This window comes from Medicago truncatula, chromosome 3 (assembly GCF_003473485.1).
Source record: "Medicago truncatula cultivar Jemalong A17 chromosome 3, MtrunA17r5.0-ANR, whole genome shotgun sequence".
NCBI lineage: Eukaryota > Viridiplantae > Streptophyta > Magnoliopsida > Fabales > Fabaceae > Medicago > Medicago truncatula.
In genome coordinates, this window is record NC_053044.1 from 45,084,852 (window position 1) to 45,109,246 (window position 24,395).

At 34.0% G+C, this 24,395-nt stretch overlaps 3 protein-coding genes across 8 annotated transcripts; 1 reads left to right on the forward strand and 2 right to left on the reverse strand.

The window, feature by feature from the left end:
• The first annotated feature begins 961 nt into the window (after positions 1 to 961).
• Positions 962 to 5,722, forward strand: LOC25489783 (pentatricopeptide repeat-containing protein At2g26790, mitochondrial). 3 transcript variants are annotated; one of them, XM_024780025.2, is made up of 4 exons: positions 962 to 3,685; positions 4,772 to 4,885; positions 5,175 to 5,324; positions 5,423 to 5,722. In XM_024780025.2, the coding sequence occupies exon 1, from the start codon at positions 1,087 to 1,089 to the stop codon at positions 3,475 to 3,477; it is 2,391 nt and encodes a 796-aa protein (XP_024635793.1). In that variant the 5' UTR covers positions 962 to 1,086; the 3' UTR covers positions 3,478 to 3,685; positions 4,772 to 4,885; positions 5,175 to 5,324; positions 5,423 to 5,722. The 3 variants fall into 3 exon arrangements, with proteins under 3 accessions (XP_024635793.1, XP_024635792.1, XP_024635791.1); XM_024780024.2 differs by having other exon boundaries at positions 5,194 to 5,324; XM_024780023.2 differs by having other exon boundaries at positions 4,772 to 5,324.
• A 2,147-nt stretch (positions 5,723 to 7,869) lies between these two features.
• LOC11446457 (E3 ubiquitin-protein ligase SINAT5) lies at positions 7,870 to 10,864 on the reverse strand. The gene is made up of 3 exons (XM_003602203.4): positions 10,323 to 10,864; positions 9,022 to 9,408; positions 7,870 to 8,393 (listed from the first exon to the last, which is right to left on the reverse strand). The coding sequence occupies exons 1-3, from the start codon at positions 10,548 to 10,550 to the stop codon at positions 8,034 to 8,036; spliced, it is 975 nt and encodes a 324-aa protein (XP_003602251.1). The 5' UTR covers positions 10,551 to 10,864; the 3' UTR covers positions 7,870 to 8,033.
• A 7,245-nt stretch (positions 10,865 to 18,109) lies between these two features.
• Positions 18,110 to 24,077, reverse strand: LOC11441471 (CLP protease regulatory subunit CLPX1, mitochondrial). 4 transcript variants are annotated; one of them, XM_003602208.4, is made up of 14 exons: positions 23,269 to 24,077; positions 23,035 to 23,144; positions 22,607 to 22,686; positions 22,024 to 22,074; positions 21,646 to 21,720; positions 21,491 to 21,568; positions 21,240 to 21,296; positions 20,888 to 20,958; positions 20,695 to 20,794; positions 20,486 to 20,590; positions 20,075 to 20,137; positions 19,327 to 19,449; positions 18,621 to 18,773; positions 18,110 to 18,535 (listed from the first exon to the last, which is right to left on the reverse strand). In XM_003602208.4, the coding sequence occupies exons 1-14, from the start codon at positions 23,877 to 23,879 to the stop codon at positions 18,467 to 18,469; spliced, it is 1,746 nt and encodes a 581-aa protein (XP_003602256.2). In that variant the 5' UTR covers positions 23,880 to 24,077; the 3' UTR covers positions 18,110 to 18,466. The 4 variants fall into 4 exon arrangements, with proteins under 4 accessions (XP_003602256.2, XP_039687605.1, XP_039687604.1 ...); XM_039831671.1 differs by having other exon boundaries at positions 23,035 to 23,136; positions 23,269 to 23,909; XM_039831670.1 differs by having other exon boundaries at positions 23,265 to 23,909.
• Positions 24,078 to 24,395: the final 318 nt, after the last annotated feature.

Sequence of the window (24,395 nt, forward strand, 5' to 3'; positions counted from 1 at the left end):
CTGGCGTTATTAGAGTACCATATCCAAATTATGGTCCATCCAGTTCAACTCAACCTAAGTTCATGGAGTTTATCCCAACTGCCGGCTTTCCAAAGAAGTGATACTTGATGCATGTTTAAATTATACTTTTGGAACTGTAATATTTCGACTTGTTTAAATTATGCCCCCTAGTTAGGTTTCTTTTTGGCTATGTAATATTTAATAACATCCTTCTATGATTTATGACTTGTTAATGCCATGTAGTTTGATTGTTTTTGCCTATGTAATATTTCAAACTTAAGACTTAAGACTTATGACTTATTTAATGGTATTTTCAAAGATAAAGTTTTGTGTTCTGTCTTTTTCACTCTGTTCTGCAAAAGGATTAAATTGGATATATGTTTATCAAATTCAAGGATTTATTTGACAGATTTTTAATATAATTTAAGGATCGATTTGATGGTAAGTAAAAAGTAACAGGGACAAAATTGCACAACATTTTTTGCAATCAATCAATTTCGTCCTTGAAATTTTTTGTCACTATCAACCAATTTAGTCCCTGCTTATGTGGCATCTGACATGGCAACCCATGTGAGAGGTTAACGACCATGTCATCACCATTAACACCCCAAATGGATGTAGGGACTAATTTGATTGAGATATGACAAATTCAGGGACAAAGTGTGCGTTTCGATAAATTGGGGGACATTTTTGTCCGATTCGTGCAAATTCAGGGACGAATTTGGATATTCACTCTATAATTCTTATTAAAATACTTTGAATTTTTCTGTAATAAATCTACTAAAGTGAAAATTAAAAAATCTTGATTGCAATTTGCAAAAAGTTTAACGGCTAGAGATTTGTGTTATACATTTCGGTTCAAACCTAAATTATGATAAAATCACAAAACGACCGCTTTCTTTTTTAATTTTTAGTAAACAAAAGTCAATTTGAATCATGATAAAATAACTTTATCAAAAGTATTTTTATTTTTTGACCAAAAAAAACAGTGACTTAATGTTTGTTGCATTCTAACCTCGCCGTCAGCCTCCGCCAAATCCCACCGGAGCCTCAAACTCAGCCGCACGCATCACCACCACCACCGGTATGTTGTTTCGTCTCTTCAATTTCCCATCTCATTTTCTTCTTCCTCTCTTCAAAAATTCATTCTCCAAAACCAAAACAATTCACAACACTAAATTCAGGTTTTCATCTTCCACAGCACTTGCACAATCTTCTACCTCGGAAACCCATTTCACAAAACCTTCAAATTCTTCATCTTTTCATCCTAACACCTCCCAAATCCTCCAAAAACTTCACCTTTATCGAAACAACCCTTCTCTTGCACTATCGCACTTCTCTGAACTCAAAAACCAACATGGTTTCTCTCACAATATTCAAACCTATGTTGCCATCATTAGAATACTCTGTTACTGGAACTTGAATAGAAGGTTGGATTCTCTTTTCCGTGATATAATAATTTCTCATTCTAAACAAAACCCATTATTTGAAATTCATGACTTGTTTGAGAAACTATTGGAGGGTGTTAATGTTAAGGATAAAAATCATTACTTGCTTAGAGCTTTTGTTGGGTTTGTTAAAGCTTGTGTTGGTCTTAACATGTTTGATGATGCTATTGATTTCATGTTTATGTTTCAAATTAGGAGGTTTGGGATTCTTCCAAATATTTTTGCCTGTAACTTTCTTATTAACCGTTTGGTTAAATGTGATCAAGTAAATATGGCTTTCGAGATTTTCGACCGAATCAAGAGTCTGGGTTTGTGTCCTAACCATCACACTTATGCCATTATCATTAAGGCGTTGGGTACGAAGGGCGGTGATTTGAAACAGGCGTCTGGTGTGTTTGATGAAATGAAAGAAGCTGGGGTGACTCCGAATTCGTATTGCTATGCAGCTTATATTGAGGGGTTGTGTAATAATCATCAGTCTGATTTGGGATATGATTTGCTCCGAGCTCTTAGGGAGAATAATGCTCCTATTGATGTTTATGCCTACACTGCAGTTATTCGCGGGTTTTGTAATGAAATGAAATTAGATAAAGCCATGCAAGTGTTTTACGACATGGAATGGCAGAGACTTGTTCCTGATTGTCATGTTTATTCTTCGTTGATTTGTGGATATTGTAAGACCCATGATCTGGTTAAAGCTTTAGACTTATACGAGGACATGATTTTGAAGGGTATAAAGACAAATTGTGTGATTGTTAGTTGTATCCTTCATTGCTTTGCTGAGATGGGTGAGGATTCGAGAGTTGTAGATACATTTAAGGAAGTAAAGCAATCGGGTGTGTTTCTTGATGGGGTAGCTTACAATATTGTATTTGATTCTTTGTTTAAATTGGGTAAGATGGATGAAGTAGCAGGTATGCTGGAGGATTTGAAATCTATGCATATCGATTTTGATATCAAACACTACACAACCTTTATTAAAGGTTACTGTCTTCAAGGTAAACCCGATAAAGCCTATATCATTTTCAAAGAAATGGAGGAAAAGGGATTTAAACCTGATGTTGTTGCTTATAATGTACTAGCTGCCGGTTTGTGTGGAAATCGTCATGTTAGTGAGGCAATGGACCTTTTGAATTATATGGATAGTCAAGGTGTGAAGCCGAACTCTACTACACATAAGATTATCATTGAAGGATTTTGTTCAGAAGGCAAGATTGAAGAAGCTGAGGGATATTTTAACTCTATGAAAGATGAAAGTGTCGAAATCTATACTGCCATGGTTAGCGGCTATTGTGAAGCTGACCTTATTGAAAAATCATATGAACTTTTTCATGAGCTGTCAAACCGAGGAGACACTGCACAAGAAAGTTCGTGTTTAAAGCAACTTAGCAAAGTATTGTATTCTAAAGTATTAGCTGAATTGTGCCAGAAAGGGAATATGCAACGTGCTCGCTCTTTGTTTGATTTTTTCCTTGGGAGAGGATTTACGCCAGACGTTGTGACTTACACAATCATGATAAAAAGTTATTGTACAATGAATTGCTTGCAAGAGGCTCATGACCTATTCCAGGATATGAAGAGCAGAGGAATCAAACCTGATGTAATTACCTACACAGTTCTACTTGATGGGAAATCAAAACAAGCAAGATCAAAAGAGCATTTCTCTTCTCAACACGGAAAAGGAAAGGATGCACCGTACGATGTTTCGACTATCTGGAGAGACATGAAGGATAGGGAAGTAAGTCCGGATGTTGTTATTTACACTGTTTTGATTGATGGACACATAAAGGTCGATAACTTTGAAGATGCAATTAGACTCTTCAATGAAGTTATGAAAAGAGGACTAGAACCAGATAATGTAACATACACTGCTTTATTTTCGGGCTTGTTAAACAGTGGGAACTCAGAGATAGCAGTTACATTGTATAATGAAATGTCTTCCAAGGGAATGACACCACCCTTGCATATAAACCAGCGAATTTTGAAAGTTAGAAAGCTGCAGTTTCAAAGTAGTACCGGCGAATTATGAAATTTAGAAAGCTGCAATTTCAAAAGTAGTGAATCAGTTTTGACTGTTGGTTCTTGGAGTTATCCCAACGAGTTTGAAATTCTATCTGGTTGATACCTAAAGGTGAAGCATAATCGCACGTGCTTTGGGTTATTTTGCTAAAACTTCTTGTATAGATATGAAAGGGAGTAGAGACACAGACCGATTACTAGAATGTCATTGTATGTAGGTATGTATCTTCTTTATACTGAATTAGAATGGTATGCAATTATAAATGTGTAAGTAGTATAAATGAGACGGATTCAAAAAGGTTTTTCTTGCTCTACTTGTTTAATTTAACATGAATATTGTATTTGAACTTGAGACGTTAAGTTTTTTGCAAGTTAAATTTGGATGTCTTTTTTTAATTCTTTTGGATTACCGGGTATACAAAATAAAGTAGTAGAAGTACCTGCTAAGTGCCAACAAAACATTGAAATTATAAAAACAGCAGTTTGTAAAGTCATTGAATTATTCTTACTATATATCATACAGAAGCTCTAATGCTTAATTACAGGCCATTTTTTATTGTCACAATTTATGATTTACACTAGGTAGCTTGTTATCATTTTGCTTAATTGATACTCCATCTGGGTTCAGTTATAAGAAAAACTAACTAACCACACATATTAAGAGTAGTGGTTAAACTCATTTAATTTTCTTGATGTAATCCAAAATTAATTTTACTTCCCAAAATACTCTTTCTTTTCATTTAGTTTTGTATGAGAACTTATTTCATTGAAGGGTATTTTGAGAGTAATAGCATTAAAAATGACAGAATTAGTTAGGTTTTGCTTATATTTAGAACCATCTGATAAGAGTTCTTTTTGTCTTATATTTGAGACCAAAGTAGTAATTGAAAAATATCTGCTCTTACTGAAATTTAGGTTTTAAATTATCTCGAGCTAACTTGTCGGCTTTTTTGAGTTTGCACATAGTAGAGTATCTGATCTGACTGCATATTTAGTTGCATAGCTGATTTGGACGAATGTGAAGTTGCCAAGCATTAAATGCAGTTCAATTAACATCGGAAGACTCTTAATCATATTCATGTTTCGCATATAAATTATGCTTCATATTATTTTCACCGTTGCTAAGTGATTAGTCAGTTTTTTGTCGGTAATTTTTTTTTATTAAGCCTCTATTCTTGCTAAATTGGGATTTTTCATGTTAATAGCCAAGTGATTTTTCAAGTTTTTCTGTAATTTTTTTGTTAAGGTCCTTTTCTTTCATTCCCTTACCTTCCATTAACAAAAGTTTGTTATTCTGATGGCAGCATCATTGCAGATATTAATGCGGCAAAGAAGCTTGGAAGCTTGTAGTAAATTTTTGGCCTGTCCAGATTCCTTCCGTATCTACTACAATGGAAATGCTTTTGATGGATGCTAAGGTATGTATTATTTTTCTTTCTCCCCTCTTTTATTCCCATCAATATAATATTTTACGTTACTATTTGTGTCGTGTTGGTGTATGACACCGACACTACACTGACACATGTAATACAATCACTTCTTTTTTTATATAATTATTATCTGTATCTACATATCAGTGTTAGGGTTGTTTTCGGTGTCTTTGGCAGTGCTTTATGACCAAGAATATGATTACCACATCTTAACTACAACATAATATAAATTTAATGACCTAGAACAAGAAGAGGCGTTTATTTAGTATTTTGGTAGTTTTATGCTTTTTTTGCAGAGTCACAGATAAGCATCAAAATTCAAAGGATGCAGATGGTGCTGCATGTTTTAAGAGACGGCGGGTCCTGATGGAAAAACACGCGAGTAGGAGTGAAAATGAACCCTTACCTAAGCAATGCCATAATAATGGTAACATTAGGCCTTATAATGAATTATAAGATGAGACTAATTACATTTTTGGCTCACTGATTTCTCACAAATGTTTCTTTATCACGGTCATGAAACAGCTATGAATAGACATCAAAGCTCAAAAGAGGATGCAGCTGATGCACACAGGTTGCGAAGGATGGTTATGATGCAAAATTGTGCTTACAGTTTAAGGTGTAAAAGCGAAAATCAATATGCTGCCATGCAACTCTATAATGGTCCGATTCGGCCTATGACACTATTCTAAATGTCATTGATTATATTTTGTTAAAATTCATTATCGCAAAGCTAATTGTCTATCTTCATGCCATTTTAGTGATGTAAACCAACTTCTGACAGCAGATTAATCAATACATGGATGCAGATTTTGTTCTTTATCATGTTGACATTTAAATAATGTAGAAATAATTTTTAAATATACTCTAGCGCCTTGTAGAATGTTTTTTTTCTTTTTTTTTTGGCTTTCACACCAGTTTCCGACCAACCAAAGGTGGGCGACTAATCCGGCTCATGTGTAGAGGCATGCGCACTGGGCAAGCGTTGTTCCCCTTGGGAATTGAACCCGGTATTTTCCGGTTACGTCCATGGAAGGAGCTCCTTGTCACTGGAGCCCAAACAACTTGGTTATTGTAGAATGTTTTCAGTATAGCATATTTCTTAGCACATTTCTTGGTATATTCTTTTTGTAATTAATGTTGTTGGTTGTAAAATTGCCTATGTAGAATTTTCTGATGTCATCCAGAAACATGGTTTCAGAATATATTTTTCTAATGAGTGACAACCCTACATTGTGCTTGCCCGGTGAACCCCTGTGTTTTAACTCTGGCTTCCCGCTTCTCTGTTGCCGCAACCTATTCCGACACTCGTTTTGAGCGTAACTTGTGAAATTTGCCATTGTCGTGGTTGTAAACTACCAATCTTGCGACCTTTTCGACAAATGACTACCACCATCGTCCTCGTATCTTATTTATATGAATTCTCATAATCCTATTTCTTTTATGCTTCTACATCTCTTTTCTCTTCTTCCCCCTTTCTCTCGTGTATATATATTGTTGCCCAGTGCATTGCTCTCCCAAATTAAGCTAGAATTTTCCACCGTTTCACTAAAGTCGTGGAGTTCATAATTTATATATGTTGTAATCATGTGAGGATATCTAACTTTATTGCTCTAAGTATGGTGCTTAGTGTTTGTCTTTCTGTTTTTGGTGCTTTATAGGGTGGTTATCTTGACCAGATCCTGATACATTATATGATAATGACTAGTTGGGTATTCATCTCAAAGCTAACGAGGGTGTATGTTTGGTGAACATGAAATTAGTTATGTTTGGTGAATGGATTTGTAAAAGAAAAGATGGATGCTGTCATACTTTTACTTAGTTGGTAGTCTGCATCCTAATGCATTTGGTGCCATTTGGAGTAAAATTTAGGAGGGATTCTGTCTTGGCACTTTAATAGTTTATGTTCAGTAAAAGAGGCAAAAGAATTCATAGAAGAAAACTAGAGTTGAACAGTATGAATCAAATTATCATAAATCAATACGTGGAGAAATACTTCTTAACAATATATACGAAGCTTGTTAAAAAATTCAAAAATTGTATCGTTTAATTTCATCATGATAACCTTATAATTTACTGTATTTATTATAATTTTTTAATTCAGTCTTGTAACTTTTAATCTTTGCAAAAATTCCATAGGGTTCTTTCAAATATTATAAATTCATAAAGTACTTCGAAATCTTAAAGTTTGTGTTTTTTTTAGGGATTAAAGTTTGTGTTATAAACACATTAAAATTTGAACTTTAAATTCATGATCATAAGAAATCTCAGGATCCTACTAACAAGTATCCTAAGAGCATTGAATAAGGAATCCTTTGATAAAAACTTTCTTTTAGAAATACTACAAATTTTTACTTGGGAAATGCTAACCAATAAATTTTTACTATTAATGAAATCCTTAACTTGGGTTAACATGACCCTTTTTATTTTTGTCTTAGTAATAATTACACTATTTTTTATTGCAAACTTGCTTATTTTAGAATTTTAATCGATGTCTCAAGAACACTCATTATCATTCTCCAAAGTTTTTTTAAAAAAAATCTTAAAAGTCTATGTATTCTACGGTCTTTTAAAGATCTTTTGTTGTCAAAATAATCTCTTCAAATCTCAATACAATACACCCTTAAACTTGGATAGTCTCAATTTTATAGGGAGCAAATCATATTTAACTTTTATAGCGTCTCTTTAAAAAATACGATATAGACTTTCTTAAACTGCAAGTTAAGCGATATTTATATTGGGGTAAAAGACACTCTTCCAAACATCTTTTATAATTTGAACAAACCACAAACTACCGTAGTTTGTCTAAGACAAATATCTTACAATTTAATCTATGTGAAGAGTATAACACACATAATTATAAATGTAGCAAAGAGGACCAGTCAGCCATAGTTCTATATGAGTTTTGGCTTCTACTATTTGAATCTTGAAGTACTGCAATTGAATAGATGACAAGTGGCAGCAAATTTCAGTGTTTTGAAAGAAGAATTTTGTTTATTAAACAGCTCAAGAAAACTGAAAAATAAAATGCCATTTAGTGCGTTAATCTATTACAACAAGCACAAAGTTGGTGTAATTAAACTTAAAAGAGTCCATCAAATACACAAACAATAAAAAATGATCCGCAAATAACATGTCAGCTACATAGATTAGGTATGCACACTGCAGCATCTTGATTCTGTTCCTTCCATATTCTTCCGGTGACTCTAAGTTTCAACTCCTTCCTATCCCCACCAGAGAAAAATAGTGCCATATTTCTTTGAATGATGAGACCATCATGGCTATCCCGAACTTTACGGTGGCTATCTCGAACACTTCGTGGTGTACCTTCCCAAATTAGTTTCCTGCCATTGGCCCCAACTTCCAGGCTATAGCTGTAGTTCCGGGCATCATTTTCGTCGCCCATAAACCGAAGGAATGCCATGTAAACAGGGGCCATGCCAAGCTGAAAAGCTTCGAAATGAAGGCAGAAATATTGGCCAAAACAATGAAATACCTACCAAACAAAAGTAAAGTCGGCAAACAGAAGAATCAGAGAAAGTGAAGAGTATATGTATATACTGAGATAAGATTACATGTTGCAGCGAGAGGGTGAATTGATATGAAGTTGTCCTCATCCGTCACCCGTCAACAGAAATATAATATAAAACCATTTAACCAATCAATGGTACACAAATATGGTTTGGCCATCTAAAACCATAGAATACTAGATTAAACACTTATATCGTAAGCGATTAGCATATAAGTGTTTATGAATAAGCTGTTTTCATCAGCTATTTTGGAGAGCTTATGAAAATAAGCTGAAAACAATTTATAGACATGTCATGATTTGTTTTTATAACCTCTCCTGAATAGTCTCATAAGTGTTTGCCAATAGATAAGCTCAAATAAACCAATCCAAACAAGTTCATACAGGGCAGTGAAATAAAATAATAATAATAATAAATGGCATGGACATTTGAAAGTATTTCACCATAAAATCAGTTCCCTAATTGGTAGTGAACGTGAGAAATTGTATTCCCACAAAGAATTTTAGTAACAAAATTTATGAGAAAGTGAAACAATTTCCCCTACCTAGGTTCTAAAAGTCAAAGCAAAAAATAAGATAAATGTGTTACACTTACTGTGAGCATCCAGGTTGCATTCTCTACTTCACGGGGATTTGACTTCACATAACGATGGTTGAATGTGCATCCGGTGTGCATGTCCACCTTATGATCATCCCTCAAATGAGCAACGAGGAAGGAAATATCTCCAACTGTGGAACACTCTGATCCAGCATAAGGACAACTATAAGGTCTAAAATTACATTCTGTCTCATGCTTAAGCTTGCTGTAGTATGGAAATATTTCTGGACATCCGAGGGAGTAGTACTTGCACGGTAACTCAAGTGATTCAGCCACCTTCTCCAGTGCTAGACACCTGATATCTCCAAGCTCTTGTCTACAAGTCGGACATCGGTTATGCACTCGTGTTTTGCATGTGGAACATAGTGTGTGGCCATTGTGACACTGCAAAGAAACTAATTGTCACATTTTCTCCTCACCTTTTGGCAAATATACACTTTTTGTAGCTTAATCATGGCAAGATCAACTTCCTCACAACTCAATTGAAGATACTAACATGAGTTAATCAAAGACTGGCTAAAGTTTCTACGACATGAATATATTTCAACATGCAACACCCCATAGATTTAATGGTTAAAATTTCACTCGCTTCACTATTGTGTGGTTGTAGTCATACGTGCACAAAAATATTGACAACTGAACAATGGAAATGCCCAGACATCAGAACATAAAACGTATATTCATGAAAGATATTCAAAGACTACGCCTTATGGAATTATGGTGTTGTCATTGAATCTAGTTTGATTAATTTCAATAACCTCTTCAATTTCACTTAGGTTATAGTTTAAGAAATATAATTTTTCTTGAAATACACTTTTGGGGTGCATTAGGTTTGAGTGCAAAATACATTGAATGAACCAATTTCAACATTATCAAAAAAATTCAACCAAAACAAAGCATCTACACATGATCCATACTTGACATAACCAACCTGAATCACATTACAGACTCAGAAATTTATCTATCCTGAAGTGTTTTTCACAATGAGTATGTCTATAACAAGAAACACAAAGCCAAATGCAAACATTCAGTTTGAAATCAATCAATAAGGCTAAACTACAACAAGAAGCTTTTCATTTTTAAATTTAACAACAAAGTTATTCCTCAATTTGAAATTGACACCTAACTAAAATGAATTGCAAGTATTTTTATAATTCCACAATCATATTAAAGACTAATCAATTCAAATGAACCCCCCTCCTAAAAAAAAATCATGAAAACCCTAAAATCTTCCAAACCAAACCAAATCCAATTTAAATGAATTCATTCAAATTAATTAAAAAAAAAAAAAAACAGACCTGGTGAATAGGAGGGTACATTGAATTAGTACAAACAGGACATTCAAGCAATTCATGAACACTAGTTGCAGGAGCAATGGCGGTAGGACCCAAAATATTATTGATATTTGCACCTCCATTTCTAGCCTTTGTGGAAGAAAATTCAGAGTGATGATGATGATGTGAATGGATCTCATCTTCATCCATACCATCAGAAGATGACACACACTCAATGCTATCCAACTCCATCAACTCTCACCAAACCGCTAAAACAAAAACAACCCACTAATCAAAATCGCAAATTTCACCAAATTAATTATCTGGGTATTCCCCTTTTTCTCAAAATTTTCTTCCCCCAATTGTCTCCCTTATTTTCCCAGGAAAATTTAAAACGAGAAAATAGAAGAAGATGGAAAGAGAGAGAAACCAAACACCGAAAAAACCAAACTCTGTTCCGGGGAAGAACAGAACAGAACAGGTTCTTTTCTTCGTTGTCTCTCTGTTTTTCTCTTTCTCTCTCTTCTCTGTGCAACAACAAGACAGAGAAAAAGAGAATGAAAGATGAACCGTTAAATTTCTGAAATTAGATACTTGATGGATTAATCCAACGGTAATAGACTTAATAGATGATTTTTTTGTTGTTGGTTTTTGTCTTTTTGGTAATTTTTCTTTTTGGGTAATTTTGGTTGTTTGTTAGTAAGTACTTTGTTAGTTTGTTTCAATTTCAAGTTAGAAACAAATAGTTCTTCCACACTCCAACAAAATTCACAAATTTAAAACCAGAAATAAGGTGACAACTAGATTACCCATGAAAGAATGATGGGTAATTTACCTCAATCAATACACATTAGCCACATAAGCACATATTCATGAACTATCTTGACCCCACAAATAAATTGTTCATTTTCATTGGTTGGTGGGTAAATTACCCACCATTCTTCAAAGGTAATTTAGAAAAAACCCAAAAACAAATAGTAACAAGAAATATGTACGTCAAAAAAAATAAAAATTGTGACAAGAAATATGTTTAAAATACGGATTGCTCGATGACCGAAATAAGTATCGAACTGTAGTTAAGGGAGTAAAATAAAAGCATATGAACTACTTAATTTATAACTTTAGTTATGATTTATTGCAACACAACATATCTATATCCTAAAATCATTCCTTCAAAAAAAAAATCTACTCTTCCCCCTATAAAAAACTTGGCCTCACCACCGTAAGATTGTATCTTGATGTTGGTCACCATTAAGTGTAGATATTGATCTCGATTAGGGGTGGGAATAGGCCAGGCCAGGCCAGGCTTTGATAGGCCTGAGTCTGGCCTACGAAATAAATCACAAGCCTGAGCCTGGTCTATGGCCTATCATATGCCATTTTTCTAAGCCTGGCCTGGCCTATTTAAAAGCTTGGACTCGCCTGAAAGCCTACTTACAGGCCTACTTCACATTAAGGCCATCAAATAGTTCATTTGGCCTACTAAATAGGTTAAACATGTCTTAAAGCCTACTTAAAAACCTATTTCACTACAAGTAAATTTCAACTAGATTAAAGCCTACATAAAAGCCTATAACAACAAAGCCTATTAAGGGACTAATAGATAGAGAAAAAGATGTTTATATTTTTAATATATGCAATTATTTTAATATAAAAAAAAATATTTTTTAATAAATAAGTATTAATAGGCCGGCTTATTAGGCTTAACAGTCTTTTTTTGAAGCCTAAGCTTGGCCTATTTAACTAAACAGGCCTTCTAAAAAGTCTAAGCCTAGGCCTATCTACTAAACAGTCCAGGCCAGGCCAGGCCGTAGGCCCCTGTAGGCCGGCCTGGCCTATTCCCAACCCTAATCTCGATGAAAGATAACAAATACTCCCTCCGTCCTAAATTGTATGACGTTTTGGGCATTTCAAACATATTAAGAAATATAATTAATATTGTGTGGGAAAGAGATATTATGAGTTGTTTTACAAAATTGTCCTTAATAAATTATATGGGAAAGATAAATGAAGGAATTGAAAGAAAAAAAAAAGTAATAAATAGTTAAGGACATAATAGGAAAAGTAACATTAATATTTTATTGGTATTGTAAAGCGACATATAATTTGGGACAATTTTTTTTTCTAAAATGACATACAATTTGGGACAAAGGGAGTATTAGAAGAGATATAGAATAAGAGATGTGCTATTTGAACAATTATTTTGATGATAACTTTTGGGACAACCATTAATTTATAAAAAAAATTAAAGCAATAAAGAGAGAAAGAAAAAACATAATGTATGTATGTGAGAGAAAGTTGTCACAAAAGTTGTCAAAAAATAGTTGTACAAATATCACTTCTCTAATTAAGATATGTTATTTGAACATCCATTTCTGAGACAACTTTGATGACATCTATATACAAAGAAAATTAGATATGAACATGAAAACCAACACAATGGAGAAAGAAAGGAAAAAAAAAAAAAAAAAGTAAAAATACTAGTATATACGTATGAAAAAGAAAGTTATCATAAAAGTAGTTATGAAATAGTTATACAAATATAATTTTTCAAAATAATTTAACTTAAACACCTCATTTCATGTTTAGTCTCATTCCTAATTCATTTTATTAACTCAATGATCAAGGGACCAAATGATTGCAAAGTGAACGGGAAAAGCAAGTAGTAGTATGAAATGATAGAGATAGGAATGGAGATGGTACTATGACAATAGTATGAAATGAACGAGAAAACAAGTCCTACCACTATCAATTTTTTTAAAATTTTATTGTGTTTCTGTCTCTTTAAATGAAAGAAATAGAAATGATACTAAATGGATAGCTGAGTTGGTGCAAAGTGTAGGCAAATCATTCAAGCTCACTATCCACATGCTTAAAAATGTCGGATAAGATGACAACACAAATTTTTTTTTTTTTTTTTTTATCAAGTTTTAATTTTGTGTATAACTACGTTGTTGGTGTAAAGTATGTGTGTCATCTTTGTTATTACTTTATTTTTTATTTTTTAAAGTCAATATTCACCTTAATGACCAGTTAATCTGAAGTACTTATCTCATCGTTCATTAATGGGGTTTAATTTAAAACGATGACAAAATTTCGTATGGACTAACGCATAAATTGAAACTATACGAATATTAACTTTGAGACTTTGAAATTAACACACTCTAAGGTCTCAAATCTACATATTACGAAATCAATCAAGGTTGGATTTGTTATTATTAATCTTTGTTAAGAAATTTTATTGTCAACCTTAACCTTTAACATGGTTTCAAGTTTATTTTTTTCATTCGTAAGTCTCAAACAAATTTTTTGGCTAGAGATACAAAATTCTCAGTTCTGTTTTACTCTAACCAATGTAATGTAATGGTGATGCAAGTATCTCTTAATTTAACAAGAGGTTTTAATTTACACCCCACATAGTAAAAACACAACAACATTAAAACTCTTAGAACATGTTTTGTGATAGGATATGGGTGGCATTTCACATGGGAAGGTGTAAAACCTTCCCATCATGGGAAAATTTATTTTAGCCATTAGATCAATTTGAGAACACAATCTTATGAAACAGTGAATTATTTCTTTTACCCTTCCACCACACTTCTCTCTCCTTCCTCCCTATCACTTGCCGATCTGTTCCAAACTAGTCATCACCATTTCATGTCTAGATCTGTACCTTATTCTCACGTTCCAAATTCAAGAATCACATATGTTTTAGCCTTTTCCGCTTAATTCAAACGCGCGTTTTCAAATTCCTACATGATTATTACGTTGAAAATATTTGTTTAAGTGATTTTATAGATATTAGGGATTGAAGATGGTATCTGAAGCCAGCAAGAAAAAAGCTGGTCAGAAGAAAAAGGTTGCCGTCGTCGCTGCAAAGAAGGTGGGAAGGTAGCTGCTGCTGCCACTTCATCGAAATCCGCGTCGGAGAAGGTGGTTGATACTTGATAGTGTTGATAATGAAATTGGGGATATTACAGGTTGTTTGATGTTGGTGGTGGTGGGGAGGATGTTGATGGTGGTGGGGAGGAAGGAGAGAGAAGGGTGGTGGAAGGTGTAAAAGAAATAATCTAGTGTTAGAAGTGTACCATAAGATTGTGTTCTCAAATTAATCTAATGGCTAAAATAAATTTTCCCATGGTGGGAAGGTTTTAAAACCTTACCATGTGAAATGCCATCTAGGATATGATATAGATAGAATAAAATATAGAGTTGGGTAATTATAAGATATGATAGTAATCAGATAACATCAATCTTATCGTGTGTTTCAAGCGCACAAGACAACAAATTTGATAACATTATTTTATTCCATCATATTTTTTATACATACCTTATGATGACATGATAAAAATATATATCATGATTGGACTAAGACATGATATGATAAATTCATAAATTAAATTATAATATTTTATTGTTTCATCAAACATCACATTGAAACATGATATGGTACATCTACTTGATCATGTATTTTTTGGTTAAGTAATCTAGTGACTAAATTTTTTTCTCTTTAAAGAGAAAAAAATTGTGGATTAACTTATAGTATTTTATTGTTTCATCAAACATCGTATTGAAACATGATATGGTACATTTACCTGATCATGTATTTTTGGTTAAGTAATCCAGTGACTAAATTTTTTTCTCTTAAAAGAATAAAAGATTAAATTTTTTTCCTACATATATTATACAATATCTCTACTAACTAAGTTCATCTTACATGAACATTTTATCATGTATTTTGACGAATGTGATCCTACCCAAATTTGAAGGTTGTAATATTGAAATTATAACAAAAATAATGATATTTTCATCGATTGAAATAATATTTACATATTAATTCTATATTTTAATTAATAACATAAGTCAAAAAGATAAGAAAAAAAAAATCAAAAAACACAAAGACAACATGCCTCAAAAATAAAAATAAAAATCGAAAGACAACAAAATTATAATTTTTTCTTTAAAAAGTGACAAAACCATTGTTGATAAAACTCGAACCCTAAGAAATCGACCAAGAGAGAAACTTGGCGAGATATCTTATTCAAGTCGATGGAAGGTTGTAATCACAGGGTGAAGCTCCATCTCAATAATCACTACGTACAAATTCACACCAAGAATCTGATGAGGTGTAGTTATTTAGCTCTCATTTTTCCATCACTATTTTTATATTCAGCCACGCAACTTTTTATGGTTCTTTTCTGATACCACTAAAATATCGACATAGTTAGAGTGCACATATTTCAAATATAAAGAATGTTAACAGCACGTTCTCTAACACACTTTTTAATATATATATATATATATATATCATATAAATATGCTCGAACGTATAAATTTATTCTATAAAATAAGTGAGTGTTAGAGTTGTTACAAATTACAATAGCAACCCCGTGGGGGAGGAGTTGAGTGTTGTCTCTGGGGTGTGGTAGTCTTGGGCTCCATCTACAGTGATTGTTTTCTCGTGGCAACTTCTTCTTGATAGGATCCCTACGAGGAGCAATCTCATTAGGCGTGGTGTGTCGCTTCCTGTGGACGGGGTGGGGTGTGTTTTTTGTGATGGGTCGTCGGAGTCTGCGATGCACCTGTTCCTCTCTTGTCCTTATTTTTTCTCGGTGTGGTACCAGGTGTCTAGGTGGTTAGGTTAGGAGTTAGTGATGCCCCTGGGACTAGCCCAACAGTTCTAGGCCTTTACGGGTTTAGGGGGTGGTAGGAGAGTTAGGTTAGGGTTGATTCTTATTTGGCATGCTGTTATTTGAACCATTTGGGTGTTCCGGAACGACCTTATCTTTGCTGGTGGCTTACTCCGAGAGGAGCCAGTGGTGGACAGAGTTAAACTCTTAACTTGGAAGTGGTTTCGGGCTAAGTGCCCTGCTAGTTCCTGCTCTCCCTATGAGTGGGAGGTGCAGCCCGTCCTGTGTTTGGACCAGTAGGGTTTTGTGGTGGTTTGGTTTTGCTGGGGTTGCTTGCGGGGTTCAGTGGGGTTGTATCTCCCCACCCTTCCTGGTGCGGCTTTCAGGTTATTTGTGTGTTTGTTGTTGCCTGTAGGTGTTCGCTGAGTTCGCTGCTGTTTGGGGCGCTCGTGCTTTGGGGATAGCTTTTGTTTTTCTTTTGGTGTTTTGTGCTCCTTTTAGGGCCTTGTGGGTGCGTCCCCGGCCCCGTCTGTGGGGTTAGGGGCGCTCTCCTTTGTGGTGATCTGTAGGTGTGTCGCGTCGCAGCTGTTTTTGTATATTATGTACTCTTTGTTCGGTCATTAATAACTTAATTATTTTTAGATAATAGTAGATAGAAACAACGCTTGTAATAAGTCCTATTGAAACCAAGAAATATAGGCCTGCTTGCCATCCTTTCACCACCTGTCCAGGGTTGAGCCCTGGGATTTGACGGCGAACTTAAAAAGCCACCTACAGACGCTTTACGCCCAATCATTCCGGATAACGCTTGCATCCTCTGTCTTACCGCGGCTGCTGGCACAGAGTTAGCCGATGCTTATTCCCCGGATACCGTCATTGTTTCTTCTCCAGGAAAAGAAGTTCATGACCCGTAGGCCTTTTACCTCCACGCGGCATTGCTCCGTCAGGAAGTAACCAATTAGGTTTACGGCGAAACCTATCAATCGATCACGGATCCAATTTGAGTACCTCTACAGGATAGACTTCAACAGAAAACTGAAGAGTAACGGCAGCAAGTGATTGAGTTCGGTAGTTTCTCATATAAAATTATTGACCCTAAAGATATAGTAATATGGAGAAGACAAAATTGTTTCAAGCACCGACAGAACACGAAGCTCTCCTTGTTTCGTTTCAAAAGGGGGATATATATATATATATATATATATATATATATATTTGCCATTAAAAAAAAAAATCAATTGAAATGCTCAAGGCAGCGAGCTGAAGAAATTGTAGCGGCAGTAGCTCTTTTTGGTCAAAAGTGCGGCAAAAAAACTATGTTTATGTAGAAATTTGTATTAGGAGTCTCTAAAAATCACAGCAAAATTACATCTAAAAACATGCAAATATGCTTTTGTATATTGTAAACGAAAAATCAAACACATTTAATATGTATAAAAAAACATGCAAACATGCATTTGTGTATCGTAAAGGTGAAACCAAACTCACATATAGTGTGTATAAAACTCACTACAGCTTTCATGCAAAAAGTTAACGTAATCTATATCCAAAAAAGAGTAGGTCTAGTTATACTAGTTACACCTGATGATAAAAACTATTAAATATCAAATAATTATAGTCAATTTTGCAGTTGACCGTTTATTTTAATTTGAATTAAATAAATTTTTCATCTTTATAAATATAATCAATTTTGTTTTTAGTTCTCATAAATGTTTTGGTCCCTATAAAAGTTTACAGTCCTTACAAAATTATTTAATTATGTGAACTTTTAAATTTTTTACATTTTGAATGATTTTTTACATATTTATTTAAAATATTATATAAAGTTTCTCCACAAAAAATTAACTCAAAATTTGGTTTATTTACAAATTTTTATTACTTTAATCTTCAAATATTGATGTTCAAAAAATTCATATTCAATTTAAAAAATCATTCAAAAATTTAAGCATAATTAAACAAATTTTAATTTAATAAAGACTAAAACTACATGCTGAAAAATTTAATACGAACCAAAATAGTCAATTTTTTTAGGACTAGAAACAAAATTTGCTATATTTATTAAAACCAAAAACTTATTTAACCCTTTTAATTTTGTACATGAATGAAATGCTGATGTTTTGTCTCGTAAAAGAAGTACTACTCATATTCAATCTATAGGCTGTTGCTCTATTGCTCAATAAGTTACGTCAAATGGCCTAGGAGATTGGATAAAATAAAAAGACCAAACAGGAATCAAATAAAGTGATGTACATTTTTGGTTCCTTCCACCAGTATTTCCCCAAAACTACATCAATGAATAAGGTATTCTCACATTTAGAAGACGTATGTGACATTTGGTTTACCTCACCATGATTTGTAATTATGAAACTGACCATGGGAAGTCACTCTTGAACTACTCTTATGACTTATATAGTACATTGATTTCGACCCAATCCACATGGGAAAATCTGAATCTAACCCTTTATATTATTTTAACAAATGTATCAACTAGTTATTATGTACAAAGATAAACTATAATAAATATCAGCAACGGTTTGATTACATGCTGGCCACGATGGAAGGAAGTTCTGTCTCTGCTTCCTGATCACCACCAGAAACCTCCGTAGTCTATAATACAGAAAACAAACATGATTATGAACTAACTTGATACAGCTAAAAAGACAACATTCATGTCATTGCAAATTATACATACCTCTGAATCGTTCTTCTCCTTGGAAAGATAACGATCGAATGCACCCCTGCCATAAAGGATTTTAGCGCCTCTCACTGAACCCTCACCTCCAACGGAGTCTTCATCAACGACAACAGCATCTATAACATCGTCGCCTGTTCTGATATCAGGAATCTGCACAAAATTTGACCCAATCAAGCCAATAATCTTAGTTGAGTTATGTCCTTAGTGTAGTAGAAGTTAGGTGAAAGGAATAATTAATATAGGGTAGTTCACATACAACTCAATAAGGATATTATTGAAAAATCATAATCCGATATTCTAAAGTGACAAAATAAATTAAGACATGCATATATTCCAAGACACTTCAATCTGAGGATGAAGTCAATTAATTAATTAATGCCCTGCTTCAATATTGGCCAGTTGTGGAACCTAAAGAAGAGCATTTTTCTGATATAAAACGGCCACCAGCAAACAGCAAGTAAACTCATGGTTTGAAGGTAGAGGTGTGAAGTTTTGAATGTCTGTCTATTCTCTATGTTATCTGATATTTATTTAAATAAACATAAAATATAGGTTAATACACAGACGTGGGTACAAAGATCCGATGTGTAATCATGTCTAGTCTTTGATGTTATGCACCCTCTGATCACAGAGGCTACATCTTCACTCCATATCACACTATGAAAAAATTGTTCATCTGAAGAAAATAAAGATAAAAGCATACCTCATACATGGCATCTACCAAAATACTCTCTATTATTGCCCGTAATCCCCGAGCACCGGTATTTTTAGACATTGCTTGTCTTGCAATTGATTTGCGAGCGCTTTCCGTAAAATGTAGTTTCACCTGAAAACAAAATGCACAACATATTGTTGTCAGAACAGCCATTTGCATCCCAAGAAAGCCTGTGCCAACAATTCAAAATCTAAATGAGCAACCAATTCCACTACTCTTTTATTTGGTTGATCCTCAATCATTAAAAATACCACAAAGGCATAAACAAACAAGAAATAAGTTTTATTTATAAGTGAAAAGACCCATAGACCTAGAGCCCGTCGGATTAACTTCTTTGAGCTTATCTACTAGCATAAGCACTTGAGACACTGTTTAGGAGAACTTATAAAAACAACTTGGGACATTTTCATAAGCTGTTTTCAGCTTATTTCCTTAAGATCTCTACGATAGCTTATGAAAACAGCTTATATACTATTTTGGTAGGTTGGTTATATACTAGAACAGTTTAATTTGTGTTATAGAAATATCTTATATACTAGCGCTTTATATGGTAAGTGTTCAATGCTATAAGCTGCAAAAGAAGTTGTTTATCCGAACAGGGTCCTAATGTATTAAGCCTAAGGATCAAGATATAATGTTAAGTTGCTATTGTAGCTTCCCGTGCTTAAACTATTGGAGAGAAAACTTGTCAGCAGTGAAAAATGTACAAGGAATTAGGAGCCTTGTGGAAACTTACTCCATTAATTTGGAATGTCTTCTTGTATTGCTTCTCTAAAGCACTCTTCGGTTCTGTGAGGACCTGTAAAAATTAATGGTATCAGGTGACATTAAAAATGACTTGTAAAGTTAAAAAACAAAGCACTTTTAAGGACATAATTCGAGTAAACAGCACACTTTAACTGAAGGAAGAAGGGAAAGACAAAAAAACAAAGCACTTTTAATGCCAGATCTGAATGCTTTTGCTCACTGAGAATCCTAGTCCCTCTGAATTCCTCACCAACCAATTCAATTTCACTATCAATAAATAAATACTCAACCCACTACTGACTACTTCATTCAATTATCAACACACAAAAATGAGAAATGCATTTCAGGTAAAAAAAAAAGTTGAGTGACCAAGTTTAATGATCACAAATATATAGCCTACCTGAATTAGTTGATTTTCAGTTAACGCTGACAGACTGACAAGAATAGGAAACCGTCCAACAAATTCAGGTATTAAACCATATGCTATAAGATCACTGCTTTCAACCTGTCAAAAATAATAATTTTCAATGATGTACAGATCAAACTTGAAATTAGCTTGGATAGTACTAAAAGCCAATATGCTTACAAGATTGATCACAAGAAACTTACAGTTCCTAATAATGATGATGCAATTGAAGCCTCTGTGACACTTCCAGCCTTCATCTTTGCACGTACAGGTGCTCCAAATCCAATAGAAGAATCTTGGCGCCTGAAAGGTGATCAACAGATTGACTGGTTACAGAAACACGGCACATACCACATTATAAAACTGCTGCTATATAATTTTCAGGATTTGTTCAACCTTTCTGAAATTGTTTTCTCTAAGTCAATGAAGGCTCCTCCGCAGATGAAAAGTATATTCTTGGTGTCAATCTACATAGATGGCACATCACTTATACATAAAATGAAAACCACAGACAGCTCTTTGTAATTAAAAAGAATTCAAGACGTGAAAATCATACAAACCAGTGTGCACCGATGCAATGATACATATAGACATAAGCTTACTTAAAGGTTTAAATAATGAAAATTCTTAATTATTGAAATATAATTGCACCCATGTATCAGTTCCATGAATATATCTGATAGCCCCTACAGGCTACAGGCAAACAAATACCTGAAACTGTAATTCATGAAGAATAATGTACATGTACCTGAATATTGTCACCTCTCGGATGCTTTCGGGCTCCCTTCTCGGGAACATTGACAATCTGGATTGGAAAGAAAGGTTCAAGATCAACATACAATGGACTGCTAAAAATACTAAAAATAAAAATAATAACTGGGCAAACTTCAACTATCTTAGATGTTGCTGTTTCATTGTCATGTTATAAGCAGCTTCATAAAATTTCAAATGCAGCTGTTCAGTTTATTTTGGTGTTGGTAATCATGAAAAGAAACTAACCGTTCCCTCAAGCATCTTCAGTAATGCCTGCTGAACACCTTCACCAGAGACATCTCTACTGATATTAAGGCTCTCGGCCTGAAATGACGAGAAGTGATTTAGAACAGTGAAAAAATATATAGTCGGTAGGGAAAATATAGAAAATAATGGGGAACCTTTTTGGTAATCTTGTCAACTTCATCAATGTAAACAATGCCTTGCTGTGCAGCTGCCACATTATAATCTGCAGCCTGAAATAAATTTATGCAATGTCGATTCAGACTATAATTTATTATGTTATGCTTTCTAATTTATGTTTCTTTCATCAAAAGAGTAGCAAGTTACATGATTTCATGAAAGAAACACCAAAAAAATTAAAATTTGATGAATCACACATTAAACCTGGTGAATGTTCTATATAAGTTTACATCTTTTGTTCAATAACAAAAAACACACAAATATTGGATACAATAACATGGGTCGTGTTTGGGTTGTCTAAGGAAAAACCACATTACAATATTGTCTAAAAATAACAGTTGTCACAAATTATTTACCGCAAGGAGCTTGTATAATATGGACTCCACATCTTCTCCAACATAACCAGCCTGCAAAGGGCAATGTTAGAGTTAAGACCTTTAACACAAACATGAAGCTTTTACATAACATAAATTAAGCTAAAAAATGATTTAAATGCAAAAGGACATCTGAATGTGTCTTATAAATTCCAACCACCTAGAAAAGGAAGTAAAATAATTCCATGAGGTACTTTCGGTGCTTTTATTTCTATCATAAAGAAATGCTTCTTATATATATATATATATATATATATATATATATATATATCTAAATTTGTTCATTAGGAATTTACATAAATTGTCCATCTATGTACATTTAAATTTGTTCTTATATAGAAGAAAATGGCTTGAAGTACATAAGATTAGATGTTGGCAATGGCCCAAATATGTGCATTCTTCTTTTTGCTAGGAAAGTTACAACCCATGTCGAGGTTGACAAGTCTTTCAATAGAGGAAACACAAAGCAAAAAATTATTTCCACTTCCCATTCCAATTTTAAGTTTCATTTATCTACTTTAACATATGATAAATCAGAAAACAAGAATAAAGTGTTTTAACTTGCCTGAGTGAGTGTGGTTGCATCTGCAATAACAAAGGGAACATTTACAAACCTAGCCAAGGTTTTGGCAAGTAATGTCTTCCCTGTCCTTGAAACAACATCAAAGAAAAACAAGTTAAACTGGTTGCCAGAAGAAACGAGGCATCAACAGGTTTTCAAAGAAATGATGATGGAAAAAGAAAAAGTCCCAAACTTGATTGTCTCCCCCGTCTATTTCAAAGAAATTGACAATTTTCGATAGAATAAACCAATACTACACACAAAATTCAATATACTATTGATGAAACTAGTCTGCTAACAGCCGAATAAATCCATTACAACAATTTGTAATTCAAGAACAAAAGCATCACACATTAACATCTTACAGCACTGAAAAATGACAGCACAGAATCATAAGCACGCGAAAGTTGAGAAGGTAAAAACCAGTTTACCTGATCCTGTTGGCCCCATTAACAGAATATTGCTTTTCTCAAGTTCAACATCATCGTCATCATCAACAACAACATCGGCTTTACCATCAATATTTGAATCTCCTGCATGCCTAACATTCCAAATAGTAAGAACATGAAGAAGAAAAAATCACTTTACATTAGCAACAAAAATAAAAAAAGTGTAAAACATGTGCATGAAAGTAATAACATAACATGCTGAAGTAATATACCAACCACAACTTTTCATGATATATTCTCTTATAGTGATTATAGACTGCCACAGATAGCACCTTCTTGGCCCTTTCTTGTCCAATTACATGTTTATCAAGCCCTTTACAAATCTCCTTTGGAGTAGGAAAAGTACCTCCCATATTAGACCCACCCCAACACCAATCTTTCGAATTCCCCGAATCACCGGAGCTAGCAGCACCGCCACCACCTCCACCGCCACCACCACCAGAAACATCATAATTCCCAGGACGAACAACAATTCCACCACCAGACCAAACTTCAGGAGGATCAACAAACGAAGAAACAAGGACCCTATAAGCGGTTACATCATAAGGAACATGATTAGGGTTTTGATTAGAGTCTTCGATAAGGGTGGTGGAAGTGGAGGCAGTAGAAGTATTATTATTACTACTCTTATGGATGAAATCGACGCCGCGGAGAGAAAGGGGTTTGAAGGAAGTGAAGTGATAAGGGGTGTTGATTAACGGTGAACGTGGTGGAGAGTGTGAATGACCAGCGTGGGTGTAATTGAATGCGAAGTAGCGTAATTGAGATAACGCGAGGGTTGCTTTTTCCTTTGAAGGTTTTGATCGAAACGCAGCAGCAGCAGCCATAAGGTTGAATTTGATTTGATTAGATTAGATTTGGGATTTTTTTAGAGAGATGAACAAAACATTGATTCTTGGGTATGTGTGTTTAAGGATTTGTGAAGTGAATCTATTATCTATGAATATGGTGTTGTTGTCTTATTCTGAGAATCGAGTTTGCGGTTGCGGGAAGGGATTGAACACATTTTTCATTTTCAGGGTTTTTTTATTTATTATTTAATTATTTCCTTTTATCTTTTGGATTTTATTTACAGTGGTTCATGTCCAAACTCGAAACTGCAATGTTGCACCACTCATGACTCAACACCAAAACCGCCTCAACTAACCACTACTACAATACAATATCTTATTTTTACTAAATAAAGAAAATATTTGGTGGACACTCAACATCCTAGAAAATGGATGAAGAAGAGAGTGATGGATGGAAAAGGATAAAAAGAGTAATATAAAGATAAAATAAAGTTTTGAATTTGTGTAGAAGAAATTTGAGGTGTTTAAATATCATAAATAAAACAATAATGT

Bases quoted from the DNA above. Each gene is read 5' to 3' on its own strand.
- LOC25489783 (XM_024780023.2), top strand. From the start codon at position 1,087: ATGTTGTTTCGTCTCTTCAATTTCCCATCTCATTTTCTTCTTCCTCTC.
- LOC11446457 (XM_003602203.4), bottom strand. From the start codon at position 10,550: ATGGAGTTGGATAGCATTGAGTGTGTGTCATCTTCTGATGGTATGGAT. The intron at 9,409-10,322 runs GTCTGTTTTTTT...GTTTCTTTGCAG, and splicing joins TGTACCCTCCTATTCACCAG to TGTCACAATGGCCACACACT. The intron at 8,394-9,021 runs GTAAGTGTAACA...TTTGTTTGGTAG, and splicing joins ATGCAACCTGGATGCTCACA to GTATTTCATTGTTTTGGCCA.
- LOC11441471 (XM_003602208.4), bottom strand. From the start codon at position 23,879: ATGGCTGCTGCTGCTGCGTTTCGATCAAAACCTTCAAAGGAAAAAGCA. The intron at 21,569-21,645 runs GTTCCCCATTAT...TCGTCATTTCAG, and splicing joins TTGACAAGATTACCAAAAAG to GCCGAGAGCCTTAATATCAG. The intron at 20,959-21,239 runs GTACATGTACAT...CCATCTATGTAG, and splicing joins CGAGAGGTGACAATATTCAG to ATTGACACCAAGAATATACT.